This window comes from Hypomesus transpacificus, chromosome 7, assembly GCF_021917145.1.
Source record: "Hypomesus transpacificus isolate Combined female chromosome 7, fHypTra1, whole genome shotgun sequence".
Classification (NCBI taxonomy): Eukaryota; Metazoa; Chordata; class Actinopteri; order Osmeriformes; family Osmeridae; genus Hypomesus; species Hypomesus transpacificus.
In genome coordinates this window covers 7,892,918-7,916,256 of record NC_061066.1, presented here as the reverse complement: position 1 = coordinate 7,916,256, position 23,339 = coordinate 7,892,918, and the positions used below count along the sequence as shown (strand labels likewise).

The following is a 23,339-nucleotide window of genomic DNA, read 5'->3' as shown; positions in this document are numbered from 1 at the left end:
CAAGTTCACAAAAAAATGTTGGTAGCCTATGAAATGAGTTGATTTAAATCGGATCAGTGCAGTGGAATAGCGACAGATAATTCCGGATAATTAACAGTGGGATAATAAGAGAGATATTAAGTTGGAGGAGAGATTAGGTCGTCCGCTTTTAGTCCGCTTTGGACTGTTCATTTAGGGAGTGTCGTCCACACCGATTTTGTCAATTGGAATCGGCAGTTAGACTTAGGGACGATGGATCCAGCACCCATATTGTTGCTGAGGAAGACTGTAAGCTTCTGAGGTAGAGATGGGTCTAGAAATCAATCAGAAAACGGTCAACGGAATTGCTCAAGGTACTGGGGGTTGAAATCAGGCTGATCGGTCCTAAATTGCTTGCTGTTGGAACCGTGTATCTTTTTTTCGGAACAGAGCAACATTTCTCAAATTTTCCCTAGACAGACGTCAACATTTAATCGATCGTGCCATTTCCTTTGTGTAAAAGACACAAGAACACCCGTTATATTGTGTCTGTTCTCCGGTCTGGAAATCAATATCCAATTCTTTTCTCAGCTAATACCTTTTCAGGACTTCAACATCTCGCCCTAAGGAAAGCCAATCCCCACAGACATCTTTCAACAATAGACGTGCTGAATTAGCTCAACTCATGTTAATCTCAGAGGAAATATCCGCTGTCGTTTTACCGATTAACTCATCTTGCGAAATCAGCAAAATGACGATGGTGACGATCAGACAAGTCAAATCCAACCTCCTATTTTATTTATGTTTTACTCAAGGGAACAGCTGTTATTCTGAAAATATTTTCGTCCATTACCGTTTTTGCTCATACATAAATATACGTCACAACATCAACAAAGCCTGACTGTTGAAATGGTTTGGGCTTTGCGTTGGCAGTTTTTGGCCACATGTTTAAGTTTCTAATGAGAGAAGCACGTGGGAGTTGCTTTTGTTTTCACTGAAGAGCTGGTTGTGGACTAATCTAGTACATTTAAGTTACGTTACCAATTTATAAGATTTGATGAGGTTTCAATTTTAAGTATGCTCTCTCACACACACACACACACACACACACACACACAATGGTTCACAAAGAGTTCACATGATGCTGGTGATCTCAGCTCGTTGACCTTGAGTTCAGCAGGTTAGATGTAACTGCCTATCCACTCAAACTGATGGGCTGTATCAGGTCTGGGAAAGGGTCTGTTTCCACACACATACTTTCTCTTAATATGTCATTTCGTTTGTTAGTGTATGCATCCATTCAGTGTGATTGTAGTCACTAGACCATGAGACAGACAGGAAACAGACATGCCCAAGAGGAGGACCTTGTTCACTGTCTCACTCTGTTAAACTGGTGAAACTGATAAACTATCTTTGTTGATAAATTACTTTCACAGCGCTTTCACCCTACCCCTCCCCGCCTCCCATTTGAACAGATGTGATTTCATTTGTCCTTCGTCCCAGGGTCAGGGGTCAAGGCCTTGATAAGGCCAGAGCAGCTGTAACTCAAACATGGCAGTTTGCTGGCCCGTCGACACACACACACACACACACACTACTGTCCCATGGCTGTGATCTCTTCAAAGGTTTTCACCAGTTGTAATCTTCATGTTAAAAACACATTTCTCAAATTTTAAGATCCAACCATGCCAAATTATTTCTATTTTCTATTGCCAAATAGCTTAATAACTGATAACATTAGGGTATGTTATCATAATCTGTACCAATAGTGAAGAAAAATTGAATAAATACTGCCATAGGTGCACCAGTACTGTAAACCGCCATCCTGTGTAACTTGACAGTTGGTGTAGCTGTGTACTTTTAGTAACCCGTGATAATGCTAATCATGGTACAGCATTAATGGTCATGATGTGGTAAACAGCATTGACGTGCCATTACATTGAGGCCAAAGCTGATTGGCAGTCACACTCTCCTTCATCCTGTCAACCAAGCAGGGTATCTGCAGGGAGGTTAAACCGTTTGAACGCCAAATGCTACTTAGTTATCTCCTCAGTTCAAACATCAGAATGGACTTGTTGACTTTTGACTTGTTCGCTGGATCTATCGCTGATAATTAATCCTGAACTGGTTTTCAAAGGGACTGGTTCATAGTCAAGGAATTGTATTCGGTCTCAGAAAGTGATTGAGAAACTATAGATATACAATCAGATAGAGCGGAGCTTGCCTAGGGACACATTTTAGAAACCAACAAGTGGACTGGACAGTTAACTGTTACCCATTAATCATATTCCTCAGAAATACTTTCTCTGTTTGCTCAGCAACAGAGACATATTATTTCTGGCCATTGTGGTCCTTAAAAAATATATATCTTTCCGATACTATACAAAGCCCTTGGCTGTGGTGCATGTGCATGAACATTGCTTGAGCACAAGAAAGATTCGAAAAACATTCCAACTGTATTTTGACCTCATTTATAAACAGTTCCTGTTTTTGTAGTGCTTTCAAATGTCAAATCAAAACATACTATTTAACGCTGACTAAAAATGTAATCCCCAAATTCCCAGAAGTGCGCATTGATGTTTAAGAACAATTGATTTACACCTTCCAGCACGACGACAGCACTTTCCTACACGGCAACAGCAATGTCCTACACTAGAAAACAAAGCCACTTCCCAATGCTGCATGTCCTCTCCCCTCTCCTCATGACCTTCCAGTCACCCTTGAGTTAAAAACTGTCCTGCAAAGCATGAAAAACCCAGATATCTCGAAATATAAAAGAATTAAGAAAGAAATGTGATGACGATACTTGATTGGCAGGTTGTTTTGCAGCGTGTCGTCTAAAGCAGTGTTCCTCTGTCCTCCAGAGGAGGAACGTGAGCCTGATGGTGAGCCTGGGCGTGCTGCTGGTCTGGGGGGTTCTCCTCCTGGCCGCGCGCCTCTACTGGATGGGCAACAAACCACCCAACTTCTCCAACTCCGACAACCCTGCCGCTGACTCCCCACACCTCCTCACCCGCATCCTGACCTTCCTCCACCTCCCCGTCGCCAACACCTGGCTCCTCCTCTGCCCCGACAAGCTCAGCTTCGATTGGTCCATGGACGCCGTGCCCCTGGTCAGAAGCTTTGCCGATTGGAGGAACGTTTCAACGGTGGCCTTATATGGTGGGATCTCCGCCCTGGTCTGGTTTGGCCTTCGCAGTGGCCCCTCCCCCAAGGTCAAAGAGACCAATGGGAAAGCCCACATGACAAACGGGAAACACGTTACTAACGGAAACGGTTTTCACGCCCCCGACGCCAACCACAACACAAACTGGGTCCATGGGTCCCTGAAACCCACCATGAACGGGACAACCAAACAGCTCCCCCACCCCACACGTAGGGGCCTTCCTGCAGCTGAGAACGTGGTCATCTTCTCCCTGGGCCTTCTCTCCCTGCCCTTCCTCCCGGCCACAAACCTGTTCTTTTACGTGGGCTTTGTGGTGGCTGAGAGGGTGCTGTACATTCCCAGCATGGGGTTCTGTTTGCTGGCTGCCCTGGGGGCCAGGGCCCTGCATGCCAAACTGAGGACCAGGGCGAGCAGGGCGGTGGTTTTGGGTCTCTGTGCTGGACTGGTGCTGCTGAATGGGATTAAGACCGTTCTGAGAAACAAGGACTGGAGGAACGAGGAGATGCTGTACAAGTCTGGGATTGCTGTCAACCCGGCTAAAGGTAAGGACGAGGGAGAGATGAATGTCAGTTGGGCCTGACGTGATGAAAGGCTATTGGACAGGATATTGACAGCTCGCTTAAGTGACGTGTTTCTCTTGTCCGTAGCCTGGGGTAATCTGGGGAACGTCCTGAAGAACCAGGGCAAGATGGCAGACGCTGAACAGGCGTACAGAAACGCCCTGTACTACCGGGGCAACATGGCCGACATGCTGTACAACCTGTGAGTATGAGAGCTGTCCTCTGTCTCCCTCCAGCCTGGACAGAGACCACTGCTCTGAACGCTGCCATCCATCAAGGGTGCTTAGAGGGGGGGGGGGGGGGGGGGGAAGGAAAGGCTACATTTGAGTGAAAAGAGGAAAAAAATTAGGAAATGACAAGAGGGCAGCAGAGAGAGATAGGGTGGGAGACAGATGAGAAGGAGGGAGGAAGAGAGAAAGAAAGGGTGATACGTAGAGAGAAGCAGCTGAAGGGGAAGATAGATGAAAGAGCGGGGAGGAGGGGAAGGAGGGGAAATGAGAAGCTGTTCCCCTCAGGACTCCTGGACCAACTGACCGTGATTTCATTAGTTGTGATTCGGGGACCTGGGGGAAAACATGGAGGCTGAAACCCCTGAGTGTCAAAGGTGCCGACTGATGGGTCCTTCCGGCTCATTCCATCCTTTCAAACATTTCTCTCTGTTTCATCTCATATGGCAAAAAAAGTAAAGAAACTGTCAGAGGAATGTTTAGTTTCAGAAAGGAACACACGATTAAGTCTCTGCATCAGACTTGTGAAGGAGGACTGTGTGTCAAATAGTCGACAAACAAAGACTAGATGGTTTGAGAGGTTAGTTAAAGATCAGCGTACTTTAAGTCATGGCAGTACAGCATCTATGCATCTAACTCTGGTCCCCTACAGTCCCATAGTGTAGCTTGCTTTAAAACTGGAATAGAAAGATGATGATGTCATGTTTAATACTCTGGACCTGTCTCTGCCTCTGTACCCCCCCCCCCACTCTCTCTCTCTCCCTCCTCCTTCCCCTCCTCTACCTCTCTCTCTCTCTTCAGGGGTTTGCTGCTGCAAGAGAACGACAGTTTCTCTGAGGCTCTCCGTTACTATAAGCTGGCCATCGGAAGCAGGCCGACTCTAGCATGTAAGCAGATCTGACAATCTTTCCGCAAGCCAGTTGTCTTTCCGCGAGCCAGTTGTCTTTCCGCTAGCTAGCTGCCGTGTGGCAAGCTGAGGTGATTGTGATCGGGCACAGCTCTCAGCATGAAGAGCTGCGATCTGACTAATCATTCGGCTTTCTGTGATTTAATTAAACGTGAATTCAACCCTTTTATTTAGTCGAATTCTTTCCTTTTCCTACGACTGAGTGAGCTGAAGCTGCCAGGCCGTTTCGAAGCGTTATCAGGCTACTTCAGCTCCAAAGCGGCGTGGAAGTCAATCTCACTCCTGGCTGCTCACATCCGCCATGGACTGTATCAGATTCTAGCTGAAGACGTGATTGCATTTTCAGTGATCTTTCCCCCTCTCCCCCCCCCCCCCCCCCGCCCCAGCGGCCTACCTGAACACGGGCATCATCCTGATGAACCAGGGCAGTCTGGAGGAGGCTAAGAGAACCTTCCAGACCTGCGCGGAGATCCCAGATGAGAACCTGAAGGACCCCCACGCCCACAAGAGCTCCGTCACCAGCTGTCTGTACAACCTGGGCAAGCTGCTGCACGAACAGGGCCACCAGGAGGTAGGCCAGCGACTCACCTGTGCCCTTATACACTCACCTGTGTCCATGTACACTCACCTGTGCCCTTATACACTCACCTGTGTCCATGTACACTCACCTGTGCCCTTATACACTCACCTGTGTCCATGTACACTCACCTGTGCCCTTATACACTCACCTGTGTCCATGTACACTTACCTGTGCCCTTCTACACTCACCTGTGTCCATGTACACACAGTTCCTCTCTGAGGTAACTAAAGCTGGTCAATGTTGTTGTTGTTCTGCAGGAGGCTCTGTCTGTATATAAAGAAGCTGTTCAGAAAATGCCTCGGCAGTTTGCCCCACAAAGTCTTTACAACATGATGGGTGAGTAGGCAGGCTATTTTCCAAAGATAGAGATGAAGGATTAAGTATTCCATCACCCCAATCAATTGTCAAACTGCCATATAAAAGCTTTAATTCCTTTTTTTTTTTAAACACATCTGACCTGCTTGAACAGATTACTGTTTGAGTCCAACACCTCGCCTGTAAAAAAATGCGGAATCCTAGTACGGAGGCATATCAGGTTTTAGGGAGCAGAGGCTAATGTGTGTATTAAGTCATATCCCTTCTGATGTTGTTCCACCATTAATTACATTATTAGAAGCGTTTCCTGATTGCATTGTTGAGATTGCTGGGCGATGTCGAGCAAAAATTCCTGGGATAGCTCGTCCTGCTTGGGTCGAGAGCATGTGTTTGTTCAGGTGGGGTGGGGAGGGAGGGGGGTAGTGAGGGGAGGGGGGGGGGGGGTAGTGAGGGGAGTTGGGGGGCAGGGGGGAGGGGTGTTAGTGTGGGGAGAAGTTACGTAATGTCTTGGGACAGTTTGTCACCAGAAGGAGGGATTGTGTCCGTGTAGATCATTCTCACAACGTACAGAAGAATTCGGCAAACATTATATTTCAATGTTTTAATGTTGACTGAGTGTTATAGTGTATGTGACAACTTTTAAACTTGTGTATTTCAACTGTACTGGGAATATTTCTCACAGATTTATGGTAATGTGTACAGGGATAATGGTTTGAATCCAGCCATTTTATCAACCTTGCATCTGTTGAAAGTATTCAGTGAAGTGGAACATATTTCCACCTGAGTCATAGGTATCGCAGTTATCAGTTCATCAATAATGAGTCAATAGGGAAGTGGAAAATCAAATAATTCTAATCACAGCTGTTGATTTGGTTGAGCTTGAGCATGATGCAGATCTCGGGTCAGGGCTTGTTCCACCATGCAGGTTAGGATTGCAGGATTTTAAAACTGATCCTCGCTCCATGTCTCGTGGCTGTTTACAATCGATAACAATCACCAGATCGCCGCGTTTCCTAAAATACTTGTGTTTCTCACTAAAGAGAGGGCATCCAAATCGCTCCACTGTTTTGCTCGAAACGCTGACTTGTTTAGTAATGACCCTTATTGACTTGTGACCTTTGACCCCTGGTAGGAGAGGCCTATATGCGTCTGAACAGGCTGGAGGAGGCTGGTCAGTGGTACAGGGAGTCTCTCCGGGCCAAACCAGACCACATTCCAGCTCACCTGACCTACGGAAAGCTGCTGTCAATAACCGTAAGTTCCTCCTGAGGCACAAGGAGCATTTTCTTAATAAAAATCACAGTATCTCACATCCGCCTGAGTCTAATCAGGCTGGGCCTGAGGGCTGATGAATATTGAGTGAATCGGGAAAGGGAGTCAGTTCATCCAATTGATTCCTTTGGCCAGGGCCTGTTAAGTTGGGATAATTGTTGTTGGCGGACGAAGAATGGTTGATGGGGGGGAAAAAGAACGAGTTGCTTGTTGAATGGAGGATCATCTCAGATCTAAATCCATCCAGAGAAATCTACAGTATCAGATAGAGGTCCACAAACGTGAAAGTGTGCCTGTCATCGATGTGACATTGGGATGAGGAGTGCAGACTTCAGGAAGACAGCTGTTAAACTGCATGGGCCTTGGCTGGATGTCTGTCTGAAGGTTACAGCCGTGGGGAATGTGTCTGACGGGAAGGACAAGTCCGTGTGAGTAGACGTGTGTGCGTGTAGATGTGTGTGTGCGTGTAGATGTGTGTGTGTGTGTGAGGACAGTGGACAAGCAAACTCTGCTGGAGAGAGAAGACCTTCTTAAAGATCCTCCCTACGGCTCCATGTGTTTGTTCAAGCATGCACTCTCCCCTCGCTCCCCTCGCTCCCCTTCCTCCACATCTCTCGCCACCCGCCCCCTCCAACGAAACTTCTGGAGAGAAAAACAAGTGTTCAACAACAGATGTGTTCACAGCTGACTTGGGTTTGGGCCTCATGGAACCTTCTAGAACACGCGTAGCCTATCCCCCTTGACCTCTGACCTCTCCCTCCGCAGTCCGAGGTTCTAGAAGCAGGACGAACCGTGATATCACCACTTCCATCTTTTCTTCATGCTGACTTAGACTCTCACAGACACACACTTGGACAAATGTGCTTGCAAACACACACACACACACACACACACACACACACACACTGCAGGGCGCTGCAGCTGCACCTCTGAGGGTTTGGGGTCAAGGTCATTTCCCCCTCGTAATCAGATCTGACCCCTTCATCGCACCCCATCCTACACACACACACGCACGCTCACACAATCACACACTCACACAAAAAAAGAACACACATACAGGTTCACATCAGAGTCACCCAGCTTGGACATCTGTTGGGTCTCCCAGGCCTGCAGTAAGCAGATCTGTGGCCCTGGGCCATACAGGGGCCCCAAACAAGGCTTACAAACAGGAGATTGGACGGCCTCGGACAATAGGCCAGCAGACAGGCTTATAACTCAATTACCTGCTTCCTTATTGAATCAATCCATCTGTGAGAAGTTTGGCCGTCCTGCCGCATAGTTACAGTACATGTGCCTATTGATGATGCGGGCTCCAGAGAGCGTAGGACATCTTGAGAATGGGTCTCGCTATACTCTTGAACTGAAATAGTTTCAACACGACGTCTGCGGAATGTGACTTTTCACTCTGACTCTTTGAGGTCAGCAAACTTTCTCAGTACGTTCCAGTTAGGGTGGCTCTCAGTTCGGTTTGCTCCTCAAAACATCCCAGTTAGGCTGGTCTTCCATCCTGGGTGCAGATCCACCGCTCCAGTTTACACTTCTCAGTGCTAATGAGAGCTTTGCTACAGAAGAGACACCGGACCTCGTTAACTGTGTTTCAAAGGTTACTTCAACCGACGCACACACACTTTTCAGACTAATGTGATCGAAAATCCGAGGAATTTCCAGTTCCCCATTCCCATGACAACACTGAACATCATCGGTGTCCTGCTGTCAGGGATTAAGACTTTTACAAATTGCAGCGCAGTTATGCAAAATACTCACAGGCTCTGCTCTCTGCCAGCGGCCTCTTGTCTGGGTATGAGTGGAGTGCAGCGAGGGAGCGTAGCGGTCGGCCAGAGCTGATGTGATTTATGAGTTTCAACTCCACTAAGCAGCTGGATACAGACTGAACTGCTGCTAACGCTAACCGCTAATGCTAATGCTGGCTCGCTACCTCCTGCTGACTGCAGAATGTACGCTGCAATGGGTAAGAGTCTGAGGAACTTTATTCTGGCTGAACTTTTTTGTGTGACTGTATTTAGCCTTCCACCTCTCTCCCATCCAACGCTGGGGACCGCAGAAACGAGCCACTTTAAAAAATGTGGTTTAGGGGAAAAGAGCTCCATTTTATGAGACGAAGGAGCCAAAGCAAATGGTAAAAGAGTCACATCGCAACATTTCTCTTTCTCTGATTTAATGCGAATGTGGGCATGTGAAATAGCAAATGAACCAAACCTAATATGCCCAGTTGACTCGTTTCATGACGAATGGCAAATCCATTGGCAATGTGGTAGCAATCAGTGGTGAGGTGTGAAAAAACGTGGAGGAAAATACAAACAGGGCTATACTGTTTTCAGTTTGTCGCATTAGCTATTGTGAAACTCTCTCTCTCTTTCTTTGTCTTGCGCACACACACACACACACACACACACTTTAAGGCCTTTGTTTCAAGCTGAGAAAAGAAGGCTGCAAGTGTGTTCTTTATGGGTTTAGTTTCCTGGTTTACAGCTCGGCCCTGCTACTACGTCTCTGCTCATGCATGACACGGTATTAAAATAACACGGAACAGATGCAGGGGTAGGTAGGCTCCAGAGACTGGAGTTGTTGCCCCTTGTCTAAGGAGATTGTGTGAAATCTGGATCTTGGCACATCGGAGGCAATGTTCCTCAAATAGTTACAGGGTATTTGGTGTTCGCGTTTTACGCTGAAATGTTCAAATAAACCCAATTTATTAGGGAGAGAGTGGTTATTCAGCATATTCTGTGTTTCAACCCTTCTATATTTTGCACGAAAAATAGGTTTTGTAATTGAAATACAGTAAAAGAAATACAAATACTTCGTACTAAACCACAAGTCTGTTGTTGAAGTAGCATTTTTGACTGAATTAACATTTTAAATGAGACTGAAATCAATGGTGTCCTCCTTGTCCCAGGGGCTGAAGTCTGAAGCAGAGGTGTATTACCTGAAGGCCATCCAGCTGGATCCCACCAAGGGAAACTGCTACATGCATTACGGTGAGAATACAGCCGTGTTCACACGTGAACACAACCATCAACAACCGTCTTCACACGTGAATACAGCTTCAGTTTGAACACTTATACCATGCAAGCAGTTTGTGCCACTCATAACCAAACTAACATCATCCACAGGCTTCTCTTCCCACTGTGTCCTGTGCAAAGTGCTCATTACAGTAGGAGAATAGATTGCGTTCTGACTCACTAGCTCCAATTATCAACCGCCAGAGAAGGTTTGTATGCGATCCGAGCAGCGTTGGGTGAAGGCTGAAGGGTGTCAGAGTGCTGTGCTTGCGTGGGGCCACAGTCTTGCTTTGCTCGCTCTTATCTGGGCATGCTCAGTTTGTATCGCTAATGAAAACGGGACTGGGCTAAACTGCTAACGATGTGTCTGTCTCTCCGCGGAGAAAGAGGCGAGTCGAGGGCTCAGCCTCGCTTGGGTCGAGCTGCCGTTCCCGTCGCCTAGTTGGGAACCTGCCGTACTGCATCTCCGGTCACTATCTCTTAAGATATTCACAGGAAATGAAATGTGTCCTGTTGGACTGAAAGAGCCATTGTATACTGTGTCATTCTCTCTCCCTCAGTCTCTCTACACTTCCCTGCTGCTTCCCCTGTAGATATAGGTTTGGGGTTCATAGGGGTTCTGGTAGGGCTCTGTTGCTGTCTTTGGATCGGGTTGTTTCCCGTTCGTCTCTCTCTCCCCCTCTATCTCTCTCTCTCTCTCTCTCTTTCCACCTCCATTTCTCTCTCGCTCTCCCTCTATCCATCTCTCTCTCTCCCCCCTTCTCCCCTTTCTCAATCTCTGTCTTTCACTCTCTCTCCCTCTTTCTCTCTCTCTCTTTCTATTTTCCTGTAAGTGAAAGCATGACCTCAGTGAACACATGTGGACGTGGGGGAACAGGGGGGGGGGGGGGGGGGGGGGGTTGAAGCTCACAGGGGAGGTCAGATAACTTGGACAAGCCTCCCCTATCCTGCCATTGTTCTGACACGCATGTTAAGGTGCAGGGAGCATGCTGGTGTCACAAGTCATGTGACCCCGTCCTGACCACTCCTAGTTGACACGGAATACTCTGAAGTAAAAATATAAAAAAGACAAAACTTGAGATATAGACGTTAAGATTGCTTGAGTGCAGAAAGTGTTGTGCAAAAAAGGATAGAGTACAAACACACACACAGTCCCATCTGGCAGAGCAAAGCATCCTAATTTACGGCTGCAGAGTAGACACCAGGAGAGAGAGCCAGGTGGTCAGGTTCCCAGAGGAACACATGAAACACCTTCGACTCGTCTGTGTTTTCACAAACCAGCGAGCATGACAGAAACCCTCACACACTTTTCTCCCCGCTGTCCCCCCCTCTCCCCTTCCTCTCATCCCTCCGGTCTCATAATATGTATCTTTTTTGCTCTTCTTTTTCCTCTCTTCCTTTTCTTTCTCGGATTCCTTGTCTCTCTTCCTTCCTTCCTCTCTTCCCTTTGCAACATTCCATGACTGTCTTCTCTCTTTCCCCCGCCCTCATTTTTCTATCATCTTTGCCCTTCTATTTCTCTCTCTGTCTCTCTTCCTCTCTCCCCCTCCCTTCCTCCCTCTCTCCCCCCCTCCCCCCTCCAGGTCAGTTTCTGCTGGAGCAGGGTCATGTGCAGAAGGCAGCAGAGATGGCAGAGAGAGCTGCACAGCTTGACAGCTCAGAGTTTGACGTGGTCTTCAGTGCTGCTCACATGCTCAGGTACAGGTTTGACCTTTTGACCTCAGACTGAACAGCTACCCTCATTTATTATTAAACGAAACATTATGTTTTCCTAACCTTGTCATATCACACTGTACATCACAACTGAATTGTTATCTCAGGTTTGAAATATATTGTACTGTGGATTACCTATTTATTTATGTATTACCTAGAGTTTCTGTTGGGTATGCTTATTTCACTTCATCCATAAATATAGTGGCAAGGTTATTTTCTGTGAGGGAATCTGCTTGTAAGGTATTTTATTATTTGCTACTCGTTGAATATTTCATTGTGGCCACAAAAAAAGAAAAACTCTTCTGGAAAAGGTTATTTGAAATATATTTTGTGATTCCAGTGTGAAAATAGATTTTTGCGAAGAAACTGTCTAATTTGAATAATTCCCATCGGCTAATCCCACAGTGGGGCTAATATAACACACACGTAAACAGCGGCAAGGTTTTGATTCATCGCAGCGACATTCTCGTCCAAGGCTTGTAAAGAAACCCAGGAGTCTGCTCTGGGCTCTGCGAGTGTGCTTCCAGATAGCACATGCGTTTTAAGAGTTACAGGACTGCTCCTGCAAACAGTCTTTTCCTAGGCTGCTGCTGCTCGAGGAAATATTGGACAGGACATCTAATTCCTTTTTGCTCTACATATCTGTAAAACTCATTAAACTCCAGCAGGCTTCATCTGAAAGAGACGGCGCTACAGAGGATTTGTGAGTCAGGAACTAAACTGCCCAACCAGAGCTGCGTTGGCTGGGTGAGGAAGGTAGAAAGTGAGAGAGACGAATCTCTCAAGCCTTATTCTCTCCACTGAGATTCAGTTTCCAGAAGCTGCTCATGGTGGCACATTCTCTCCTCTAATCCTACACCTACAACTGCTGTTCTCTCACCACCCCGTCCCCGTCCCCGTCCCCCCCGTCGCTGGCTGGATGAAAGCCAGGCACATGCACTGACATCATATTATTTGAGCCCGTTATTCAGTTGAGAAATGATTTTATGAGATTGTCACAAGTTCACACAACTTTTCCAAATGCTCAGAGTGAATAATCTGTCATTCTGGTCAGTATATCTCTTCTGACAGTGTTATTTCGCTCAGTGGATTATAAAATATGAACACCATAAACTAACCAGCATCTTAAACAAACAAGGCAGAACATGTTGGATTGGAAATATTCAATGTTGACCTCCGGATTGGTTCACCATGGTAACAGCACTTACTTTCAAAGGCATGACTGTACTTTTACTTTCAAACCAAGTCAACAGAGACTTACTGTATCAGACTTACTAAGTCATACCGTTATGAATATGTATGCCTGTGTGTTGATCTAATTATCCCTGTGATCTAATTAGTGTTAGCATACCAAGTGTGAATACTATCATCTTTAGTGTGCCCCAGGGTGCGGAGTTATGAACACCCTAATTATAACGCTACAGAGGTCATCGAATCAGGGAGGGAGGGAGGGAGGGAGGGAGGGAGGGAGGGAGGGAGGGAGGGAGGGAGGCAGGCCAGCCAGGAAGCATCCAAGTACAGCGGTACACTTCAGACATGCACAACAAATGGAAAATATCTAATTGGCTGTTCTGTAAGGCTTTCACTTGGCAGTATTGTGAGAATCCCTGTGGTACTGTACCAGCTGGAAGGCCCAGCTGTCCTGAATGTTTGTGAACAGGTTGATGTTGATATCTGTCTGTGTGTGTGTGTGTCTTCTCTCCTCTTTAGACAGGCCAGTTTGAACGAAGCAGCAGAGAGGCACTATGATCATGCGGCAAGCCTTCGACCAGACGTGAGTCTCCAACACACACACACACTACTACACGCCCAGAGTAACTTGATATGATATTTTGCTGTGAAATATCACCAGAGCTTTACAGCACCGTATTGAGCCAAACAGGACATGGGGCCTTGCAACCTTTGTGGTGTAAAGTTCGGGAGCTCTGCAGTTTGCACATGATCAGTCATTTCAGAGGCACAAGGAGTGTGGGGTTGATGTCATTTAGATTCAGACAGACCCTACAGATCTTAGACAGGAGTAGTGGGGGTTTTCACTGGTCAGAAGCCATTTCTTGAGATTTCTCTGTGGCAGTTTGGAGAAGATTCTGGGCATTTGATTTGAATCTTCACGTGGAGTTTCATTAAAATATATATAAATGTATATATATTTTTTTTTCATATGTGGCCTTCTAAGGTACTTCTCACATCAGAGAGCAGTAATTATTATTCAGTGTATTTTACTCAAAGGCCAAGCTGCTAATGAACAAACGTCCAAACCTTGAGGACTCAGCATAGTAATTGTTGATTAGCTGATTAGCAAATGCCACGTCCTCAAATATCAATGAATCCCATAAGGATTCATGTCATAAAAATGTTACGTAGGCCGGACATGCTTTGAAAGACGATTTTGGGTCAAGAAGAGATTATCAGTTGATGAGTATAGACAAAAAAGTAATATATTTGAAATATCTTAATTCTTATCATTACAAGTCTGTTCACAAAACATTAAATTGCATGCGTTTTTACACACATACAGTAAGGTATTGCACAATCCAATTGCTAGGTCAACTGGAATTTTTATGGAAACAATTCTGCTCTTAGCGTCAGAAATCAATCGAATCGGCAAAACTGTAGGCGAGTTCAGAAGCTAGCATCGCCCTGAAGGGTTTAGCGCGGCCGTGTTTGAAATGCCTCCCCCCCCCCCCCGCCCAACAACATTCATCACTGTCAGTTTCAAGCTTAGAAAGATGGAAAAATCGCTGGCGAGGTTGCTGGCTCCAGTCCTGTGTACATACATAAACAGAGACGGTTCCAGGTCCTTGCAGCGATTGAGTTTAGGGCGTCTCCTGTGTCTCTCTCTGAGATGTTCTGTTTACAGCGACCAAGGACCCTCATCTTTCTAGTCTGGTAACTGAAGCCGCTTAACCATCTGCTATTTGTCCCTCTATTAGCATTAGCAACCAAGGCACGGACTTAGCAACAAATGAAGGAATTGCTTGTTTTGAATTGATGTCACATTAGATTAAGCTAGAGGGATCCACACCAATCCCAGGTTGAGAGTCTTAATAAAGAAAAAGGGGCAAACCTAAGCCCTATAGTCTGAACGGTGTGTGTGTGTGTGTGTGTGTATGTGTGTGGGTAAGTCTGTGTGTGTGTTTAGTTCAACACTGGCTCTCATATATGACCCAAACCCCATAGCCTACAGTCTAGTTCCCAGGCGTGTGAAAGGGTGCAGTCTGGGGTTGTGGAGGCAGGAGGTGAGGATGGGATTTGGGGTTGGTTTTCCGTGGCACACTAGGGGCTCAGGCGGTACGAGGGGGGAGATTCCTGCAGTCAATGCTCTCCTACAACCAGGTGGTTTCACTTGGCTACTTCAAAGTGGAGATTTGATTAAATCACAACCATGAACACACTCGGACATGGGTCCTGTGGCTGATATGAGCACACTGTTTCCCACAGAAACACGTTGTCATACGGACTCACTCACGTATGTACACATGCGGTCAGAGGCACACACACACACACACAGGCCTAGTAAGATGTGCGGGGAACTGTAGGTCAGGACCAGACAAGCAGCTGAAGGACATGGTTGCCTTGATCCTGTTGGTTTCATTGAGTGTTTTTAGGAAGGAGAAAAATATGAGAGGGGTTTGAAGGCATGGATAGTCTTGTTAAACTCCCTGCTCAGAACCTGGAATTTAGGTGTAAAGAGAAGATTAATTTAAAATATATTTGTAATTTAACTGGGGTATTAACACATCTTTATATTGTACCATACTATATTCAACCCCTCTCACACTTATTGAAACACAGCAGGTGTGTCTTCAGTGGACACATTAGGGCAGAAGGACTGTTTCCTATAATGTGAACACCACCGCTACTGCAAGGTCAAAAGGGCTTAGCATTCATGCCTGTTTAACGCTCTACTCAATTTAAGGTGCATTTTTAAAAGGCTTTTGCTTAATCCATGGCAAAAAAGACTACAAGGACTTCCTGAAATGAACTCACATAGCAGAATCTGCATTCAATACAGGTCTTATTGAGAAAGTGAGCAGATTTTCTCTAATATGAATGCAGGAACATTTTTCAGTAGCTTAGATTTACTCATCCTTACATTCCTCCACTAGCACTTCTCATATTACCCACTCACATTTAATGCAGTGTTGGCTACCCTGACTTTTTGGAATGATTACAGTACATGTCCAAAGAAAGTTCCGAGGTTGATATTGCTTTACTGTCACATCAAGATGACTGTGCATGTTTAACACAATATCATCAGACAATATGACGATCATTCAAGTGATAATCAGTCATTCCTTTACTTTCCTTCCAGCTACAGTTTTGTAATTGCTAAACGCTACTATTGTTGTATAAAATCTGATTATAATTTCTCTCTCAATTTTTTTCACTTTTCACCTTCATCCTTCCTCTTTTTGTGATTTTCTTCTCCCTTCTTTTACACACCTTTACCTGTTCCCTTTCCTCTCCTCCCTCCCCCCTCCCCTCCCCTCCCCCTCCTCCCCTCTCTCCCCCTCCTCTCCTCTCCCCTCCCCTCCTCCCTTCCCCTCCTCTCCTCTCTCCCCCTCCTCTCCTCTCCTCTCTCCCCCTCCTCCCCTCCCCCTCCTTTCCTCTCTCCCCCTCCCCCTCCTCTCCTCTCTCCCCCTCCTCTCCTCTCCTCTCTCCCCCTCCTCTCCTCTCCTCCCCTCTCTCCCCCTCGTCTCCTCCCTCAGTACCCGGCAGCCCTGATGAACCTGGGCGCCATCCTCCACCTCAACGGGAAACTTCCGGAAGCCGAGGCCAACTACCTGCGTGCGCTGCGGCTCAAGCCCGACGACGCCATCACCCAGTCCAACCTCCGCAAGCTGTGGAACATCATGGGGAGGCAGGGCCTCCGCACCCTGCAGGGGCCTTGACCGAGGCCCAAGACAGAGGCAGGAGAACCAGAGGAAACACCTCTGTGTCCCCTCTCTGAGAGGGGGGCCCCGTGAGAGAGGCTGGGCCCCTCTGGAGGGTGAGGCCCGAGGCTAGTCAGGAACGCTATACGCCAGCCAGACTGAGACGGAAAGAGAGAAAGAGAACAGCAGTCTCTGCTGGATGGTAGTTAGGGAAGCTTGGAGAAAGTAATGCACGAATACAGGGTGAAAGGCTTCGGCTGATGAGGTGAACTTAATTGATTATGGGTTGAGTGACAAAGTAGTCGTTGCTGATGGCAACTGAAGAGAGAAGCCAGGGACAAGCTGTTGTTGCATGTAGGAGTGGGACTGAGACCCTAATCTGCAGTGGGGAGTGGTAGGTCACAGACTGGCAAAGAGACAAGCTATGAATCTTTATAAAAGGTTTCGTTTGTAAAGTAAAGAACAGTGACAGTCAAGATACAGAGCAATGGCCCCGAATTACAAGAAAAAGAAATCTGATGTAAAAGTGAGAAAATCTGATATTTTTGGGAGGGGTGAGTTTAATTTTTATCCCTAAAACATGTTTTCATGATTTTACTTTAGATATGTTAAGGACTGAAGCCCAGTGTCTGTAAATAATTTGAAAATAACGTGGTCTCATCAAAAATCTTTTGTGCTTTCTTACCTGGTCAGAGTTTTGGATTATTTATTTTTTGCCATACATTTGAGTCCAGCAAATGTAAGCCGTGAGCGAAGACCATATTTGAAGAGAAATTGGAAAGGTACTAAACCCAAGCTGATACAAGGTTCATCCAGTAAATGTATTCAGCCATTAGAAGGCTTGTAGCGTGCCTACGTTTTGAGTTGTGCCTCTTTTCAAGCAGACAGGTTATTAAATGTTGTATGATGAAAATATTTTAATTACATTGTGTGTGATCAGATCATTCTTAACTTATTGAACTGTGTTGCTTATGATACCCACACTGTCATGTTATGATGGTGACTACAGACATAAACAGCTTTACCATACACTTGTCCTCCCTACCCCCTTTCTCTCTCTTTCTCCTTCACTTACTCAATCTCTCATTCAGTCAGTGACTTAAGTGGTGAACCGTGACTCTTAAATCTTGGCCCTCTGACCCCAATTACTCGTCGGAAAATCATGATACAGCAAATTAAATTGTGTTGGTCATTGCGCACTATTTGAGCCAGCCCTTGCACCACTATTTACGGTAATTGTGCATAATGACGATGCGTTGGTACATTTAGCCTACATTTTGACCGGTCATTCTGCACAACACTATAGGCTAGGCTAGGGCTACAAACCAGTTGGCACGGCGGCCGAGAAGTTTTTAAATAACATAGCCTACCTTTGATGATCTTTACTTGAAAACGAAGTCCATTCTCCTGTCCTTTTGGATGAATTGGTTGATGGCTGGGTCATGCAACTGATACTTTGCTTAAAATGTAATCAGCAATTCATTCTGGATGGTAATTAAGGCCAGGTCTGACAGTTGGGCCTGCCCAGTAGCAGGAACGTTACTCGCGGCTTCCATTGTGAAGTGAACGAACAAGCTAAGTTAGCTAGTTTATTAGCTTGTGTTCGCGTTCCCCACAGCGGGCGGAATTGAATTTAGCGATAACAAAGCCCACCCATTTAGAAGGAAGATATGATTGGTCAATTTTACTGTCAATGGAAATTAGTCTTTCCTTGAATTACCAGAGCCCGTGTACGGGCCACATGAGACGTTCTCTGGAATTACACCAATCACAGAGCTGCATAGCATTTTCGTCCAAACAACGGATGCAGCAAAATTCTGATAGGGTGACAAAATTTGATTTTTTCATTTAACTCTTCACATTCCAACACAAACTGAATAGGCAGGATTGAAGGGTTTATTTCAGAAACATTGTTATATGGCCAGTTCCCACCACACACAAACAAACACAGACAGACAGACAGACAGACAGACAGACAGACAGACAGACAGACAGACAGACAGACAGACAGACAGACAGACAGACAGACAGACAGACAGACAGACAGACAGACAGACAGAAAACCAACATAATGCCACAAGGCCATATGGTTATTTCCTCTGCTCAGGGAAATCAGGTGATTGTTATTGTGAACAGCTTTCTTTTTGAGCAATGACACGAGAAACGGAGATATAGACCTAACAGATGTTTTTGTTAAATTATGACGAATATGTAGGTTCTTTCTTGTGTTGTGTGAAATAGAATGAGATTTTGAAATTTTGATAAATAAACACACGTTCTCAAACCAATGCGTGTTTTCTGACAAGGAAGGGGAACACGACATTCCTGCCTCTCTTCTCTAAATGGTTGTTTCCATGGAAATCTTATCTTTCAAACAGAATATAGTGCAAATTGAGCGGATTACTTAATAAGAGATAATGGACGCACACACACGCAAACTCTGATAGTTAATTTGATGCTTTCTGACTGTCGACCTTGACTAATTTATTTATTTTATATTTTTTGGCATGCCCAAATCATCAATAGGGCTCCACCGACTGATCTCAACGAGATCAAACAGAACTTCTGACTTTGAGCTCTGCAGGCGGTAAATATCTAACAGGGTTTGAAAAATCCTGCAGTCACACCCACGCACAGCTGTAATCAGAAAACACAGGATGCACTATAGAGTACAGGGTTGCAGCTTAGTGATAATAGTTTCAAACCTGGTGAATAAAATAGGATTTGGCTGCGGTAAGCGTTAGATAGTTCTCATAGCACTCGTTTAAATTTCTTAATGATGCAGTTTTTAGCAATTTCATACATGGCACATTACTCATTAGGCCTTCTTCAATTGAGGTTAACAATGTAGCTGATTCAGTTAATTATTTTCACTACCCTGAGGAATACTAATGTGGGTGGAACTACAGCCAAGATTCAGATTGATGGTTCAAAAGGATATAAGAATTCAAAAAGCTTTTTAAAAGCGTTCTGTGGCAATAACATGGAACACAGCTGAGGGTTACAGTTTTGCCACTGGATATATTCGTTACTTTGATACGCCAGTATCACAGTAGACCTATAGTAGGCCTTAAATACTTACTTCCTTAAGTGTAGGCCTTTAAGTCAAAATACCAAACATAATAAACACGAACACTGAGACAATGTGTAATATGTATTTAAAACACAACCCAACCAACAAATACACACAAATACTCTTTCAGCTTTTATTGGACGAGGGTAAAGCATAAATACATGTAAGACCTACATTTATATTTATTCCTTCACCAGTTAGTGGAAAAAAAAACATCTTATATAGCCTAATGTTTGCTCAAGTAGGTATCTACAACATGCCTCTCTCATTCAGTCTCTATAGATTGGCCTAATAAATAAATAGAAATCCATAACATGAATTTATTAACAAGATAAACGTTTCCCACACATAATGGCGCCATCTTTATTTAGGTGTTCCATATCCGCCAGCCGTGAGTTCTGACAGCGGGAGCGACACCTGCAACAGCAGCGCCCAAGCGGCTAACGTAAACCAGGGAAGGAAGTTAGAGGCCTGAACAGATGAAAGACTTCCTCTCTCTGCTGGGCAACCGTGTGAGCAGGTAGAACGGAGCTAATAATATTCAGGACATAGAGTTCACACTGGGTTCTCTAGACTACAACTGCCAAAGAACTTCTATACTCTTTGCTATAGCCTATGTTCAAGTTCATGCTTAGGCTTGTTCCGAACTTAGCCTACGAAAAGTAATTTGCATGGACATATTCCATGAGTGCTGATATTTTGCGATAACAGTTAGCTCTAGCCTAACTGTACGTGTACGCTGCTTACATTAACTACTGTTATCTATTCAAGAAGCCAACATGACTAGTCGTTAATATAATGGAAAAAGTGCGTTGCTTGGCAACAGTCCAGTGGAGTTGCGAAACTGTTTTGTAGTCAAATAAATTATGTATAGAAATATAAACATTTTTTTTTTTACTAATAGCACTTGTATAAAAGCAAGATCCCAATCGAGTAGGATATTGCATATAAAATCTTCAAGAAATAATAAATTTTGTTTACAGGTGGACAAATCTGATGGACCGTGAAACACAAAAGGCTGCTTGTCAAACATCCAATTCAAAATAGTCAGTTTCTGATTCTGTTCAGTTTCTGAGATTCTGATTTGTTTCAGGTTGTATTAATATTAGATGGTTCTTGAGAACATTGCCTGCAGGTTGGTTTTTGTGAAGTTGCCATCCATCTTACTTCTGCAGGTTGATAGGGGCCTCTGCTGGACAATTGTATTAAATTCAATTAGAGTTTTTCAGTTTTCGGATTCAGAGCAAAACATATGAATGAAGACGCCTAATTTTTCTTATGCCGCACCAAAGTCAAGTATTCCTACTAGTTGTACTGAATCAAGTACTCTGGGTATATTTGATTGGAGTCAAAGATAACAAAGATTTGGGGATTTTGTATGTCGTCAACACAGCTTTCATGGTAGTTTGTTGCACTTTTGTGATCTGGCTTGGAGTAATTTTGTTCTCCAGTAGTCATTTTCCCCACAATAACTCGAGCTAGAAAAATTACTTTTGTCCGCTCACACAAAAAGTCTTGGGGTGCTTTACCAAAGACCGTCCATGGCTTCCGGTTCCACGTGCTGTACTTATTAGCATACGATGCATATTTTGCAAAGTATGTTCCTGGATAAAAAAGTAAATTAAATCATGGTATAGTATATTTAAATGGATAGGTAGTGTACTTTCTATTGTTTTGCAATAAAAGTTAGTTAAATGGGTTAGGTCTCCTTTTTAAGCTCATAGTTAAACCAGGTATAGGCCTATTTTTCATTTGTAACAAGAAAGCCATAATACCTGTGAGGTGTTTTTTGATTATGTGAATTTATTATGACTTACCTTTGCCGTAAACATGGGCAGTGGCTCCAGCTAACCTGCAGTCAAAGTTGTAAGTGCAAATTGTGTGTATGTTGTCAACACTGGTTCCATGAAACAATCTTTTTTCCTTAATGTCTGCAGCTCCTTGAATTCGAGCCAATTGTATCTTCTTCCTTCAGAAACATATTTACATGTAGTTATCTCATTCTGAAATGCAAACACATTTGTGAGCCTGCTTTTGTAGTATTTCAAGACATTATTAATTTAAATATATTGTCATCCACATATTCTGTAGATAGACAGACGACCATGGAACACAACATACCTACAGTAGAATTCCCAGAGATCCAAGTTCTGAATTCTACAGATTGATTGAATGTGTCTTTTCAGCAACCCATCATTCTCAACGTAATCTGCCACTGTGATATATTCCGGTGTGTCTTTTTTCAGAAGGAAGACCTTAAAGACAAATGTAGACCTTTTCAGCTTTATAGTGATGTAAGTAAAGTTACAATCAGCAATATTTGAAATTGTTCAACAAATGAGTTAAAAATTCAATACAGCCTAAAGACAAAACACTTATGCAAAATGTGTTGGCTTTCAGTGTTAGACTTGGTAGACAGGTGAATTGCTATTTAGGTCCAGATTCTAATCACAAAGGGCTTGCAGTAACTTGCCAATTAAACTGTCTTGTTTTCTGTGTTGATAATTTGGTACTTTTTCTTTGACAGTCTAATAATTGCTGGAATAAACAATTAAAATGTAAAACATAATTATCAAAAACATTGTTTATGGCTGTGTTTGAAATATTACAATAGTAGCTTTTATGAACTACCTTTTTCTAATTCATACCTGGTAAGGAAGTGTGGGATCTGACGTTTCCCAGAACACTGGCGGAGAGGTGAAACAACTGCACCTGTACAGAAAATAGGATTCGTTTACTCAAGAATGGACAGTCAGTTTCACTTTCATTTTCTCACAAAACAAGAGTATGTTAAGTCAAATGTCAACGGACTTAAAAGCTAATCATACAGGTGTGACTTAGTAAAAAAGAAAAGGCTCACCCTGGATTTGTGTTATTACTGCAGGATCGTTTGATTCGTCTTTGCTTTCCTGTTGGCACATCAGTTTGTAGCATCGCTGGATATCGTCAAACAATATCAAATGAATACCGTTAGTAACACTTCAGCCTAGGTGTGACAGCTAACGACATTTAAGTTACTAATAAATATAAATGAATTCATACATTTAAGAATATTTTATAAAGTAGTTAAGTACTTGAGAAATCCACTCTGGTGTATCCTCTGCTAGCGGATATCTGAAGAACTCCTTTTGAGTCTCTCAAGTAATGCCTCTCAGTATCCTGGCTGGACAGGGATATCACCTGGTCTTCCTAACGTTTAGGATGGAAGCTCCGTTTAAGTTGACGCAGCAGGCTATCAAATACTTAAGTAGGCTACTGTGTGAAGATGTGTGCAGAGATGTCAAAAAGGGACAGAGAGTCATAGACCCAAACAGATAGGTACCTCAAACCTATGCCACCTTCCACAGTCTGCCAGGTAAAACCACTGCCATGGACTTTCGGTTGTATCCATGCAGTCCACACCTGGGAAACGTTCTTTTTTAACACTCCACATGTCTTTCTCTCTCTATATGCTGTGTACAGATACTCTTTCTTTCAGTAACAATATTGGTGCTGCTTTTGACTTCTCTGATAATTCTTCTAAACCACACCCTCCTGTTTTTCTTCCTGATTGACTGAAAGCCTTTCCCTCAATGCTCACACACACAAGTCCTACTCTTCTTCCTGATACAATGTTATGTTGTCATTACACTGTTCAAGTGGTAATTGGCTGTATTCAGCAATGCTTTTAA

General features: G+C 44.3%; 2 protein-coding genes across 6 annotated transcripts in view; one reads left to right on the top strand and one right to left on the bottom strand.

Annotated features, from left to right (window-relative positions):
• The window catches only part of tmtc2a (transmembrane O-mannosyltransferase targeting cadherins 2a), a 51,248-nt gene extending 33,355 nt beyond the window's left edge, over nt 1-17,893 (top strand). Inside the window, exons 3-12 of one of the 3 annotated variants that reach the window (XM_047022718.1) lie at nt 2,823-3,666; nt 3,772-3,886; nt 4,713-4,798; nt 5,205-5,389; nt 5,656-5,734; nt 6,846-6,967; nt 9,900-9,981; nt 11,589-11,703; nt 13,429-13,492; nt 16,431-17,893. In XM_047022718.1, coding sequence (XP_046878674.1) covers nt 2,823-3,666; nt 3,772-3,886; nt 4,713-4,798; nt 5,205-5,389; nt 5,656-5,734; nt 6,846-6,967; nt 9,900-9,981; nt 11,589-11,703; nt 13,429-13,492; nt 16,431-16,613 — 1,875 coding nt within the window. In that variant the 3' untranslated portion in view covers nt 16,614-17,893. Of the gene's footprint in view, nt 1-2,822; nt 3,667-3,771; nt 3,887-4,712; nt 4,799-5,204; nt 5,390-5,655; nt 5,735-6,845; nt 6,968-9,899; nt 9,982-10,116; nt 10,215-11,588; nt 11,704-13,428; nt 13,493-16,430 lie in introns of those variants that run through there. The other 2 variants (XM_047022720.1, XM_047022719.1) reach the window with 2 other exon arrangements.
• Nucleotides 17,894-19,777: 1,884 nt separating this feature from the next.
• On the bottom strand, nt 19,778-23,216 carry LOC124469503 (protein mono-ADP-ribosyltransferase PARP11-like). Of its 3 annotated transcripts, XM_047022843.1 has the most exons (8): nt 22,991-23,206; nt 22,743-22,857; nt 22,529-22,604; nt 22,317-22,380; nt 21,790-21,923; nt 21,486-21,637; nt 21,174-21,272; nt 19,778-20,860 (listed from the first exon to the last, which is right to left on the bottom strand). In XM_047022843.1, exons 1-8 carry the CDS (start codon nt 23,099-23,101, stop codon nt 20,832-20,834), a joined length of 780 nt encoding a protein of 259 aa, XP_046878799.1. In that variant the 5' UTR covers nt 23,102-23,206; the 3' UTR covers nt 19,778-20,831. The 3 variants fall into 3 exon arrangements, with proteins under 3 accessions (XP_046878799.1, XP_046878798.1, XP_046878800.1); XM_047022842.1 differs by having other exon boundaries at nt 19,778-21,272; nt 22,991-23,216; XM_047022844.1 differs by lacking the exon at nt 22,991-23,206 and having other exon boundaries at nt 19,778-21,272; nt 22,711-22,785.
• Between the last annotated feature and the right edge of the window lie 123 nt (nt 23,217-23,339).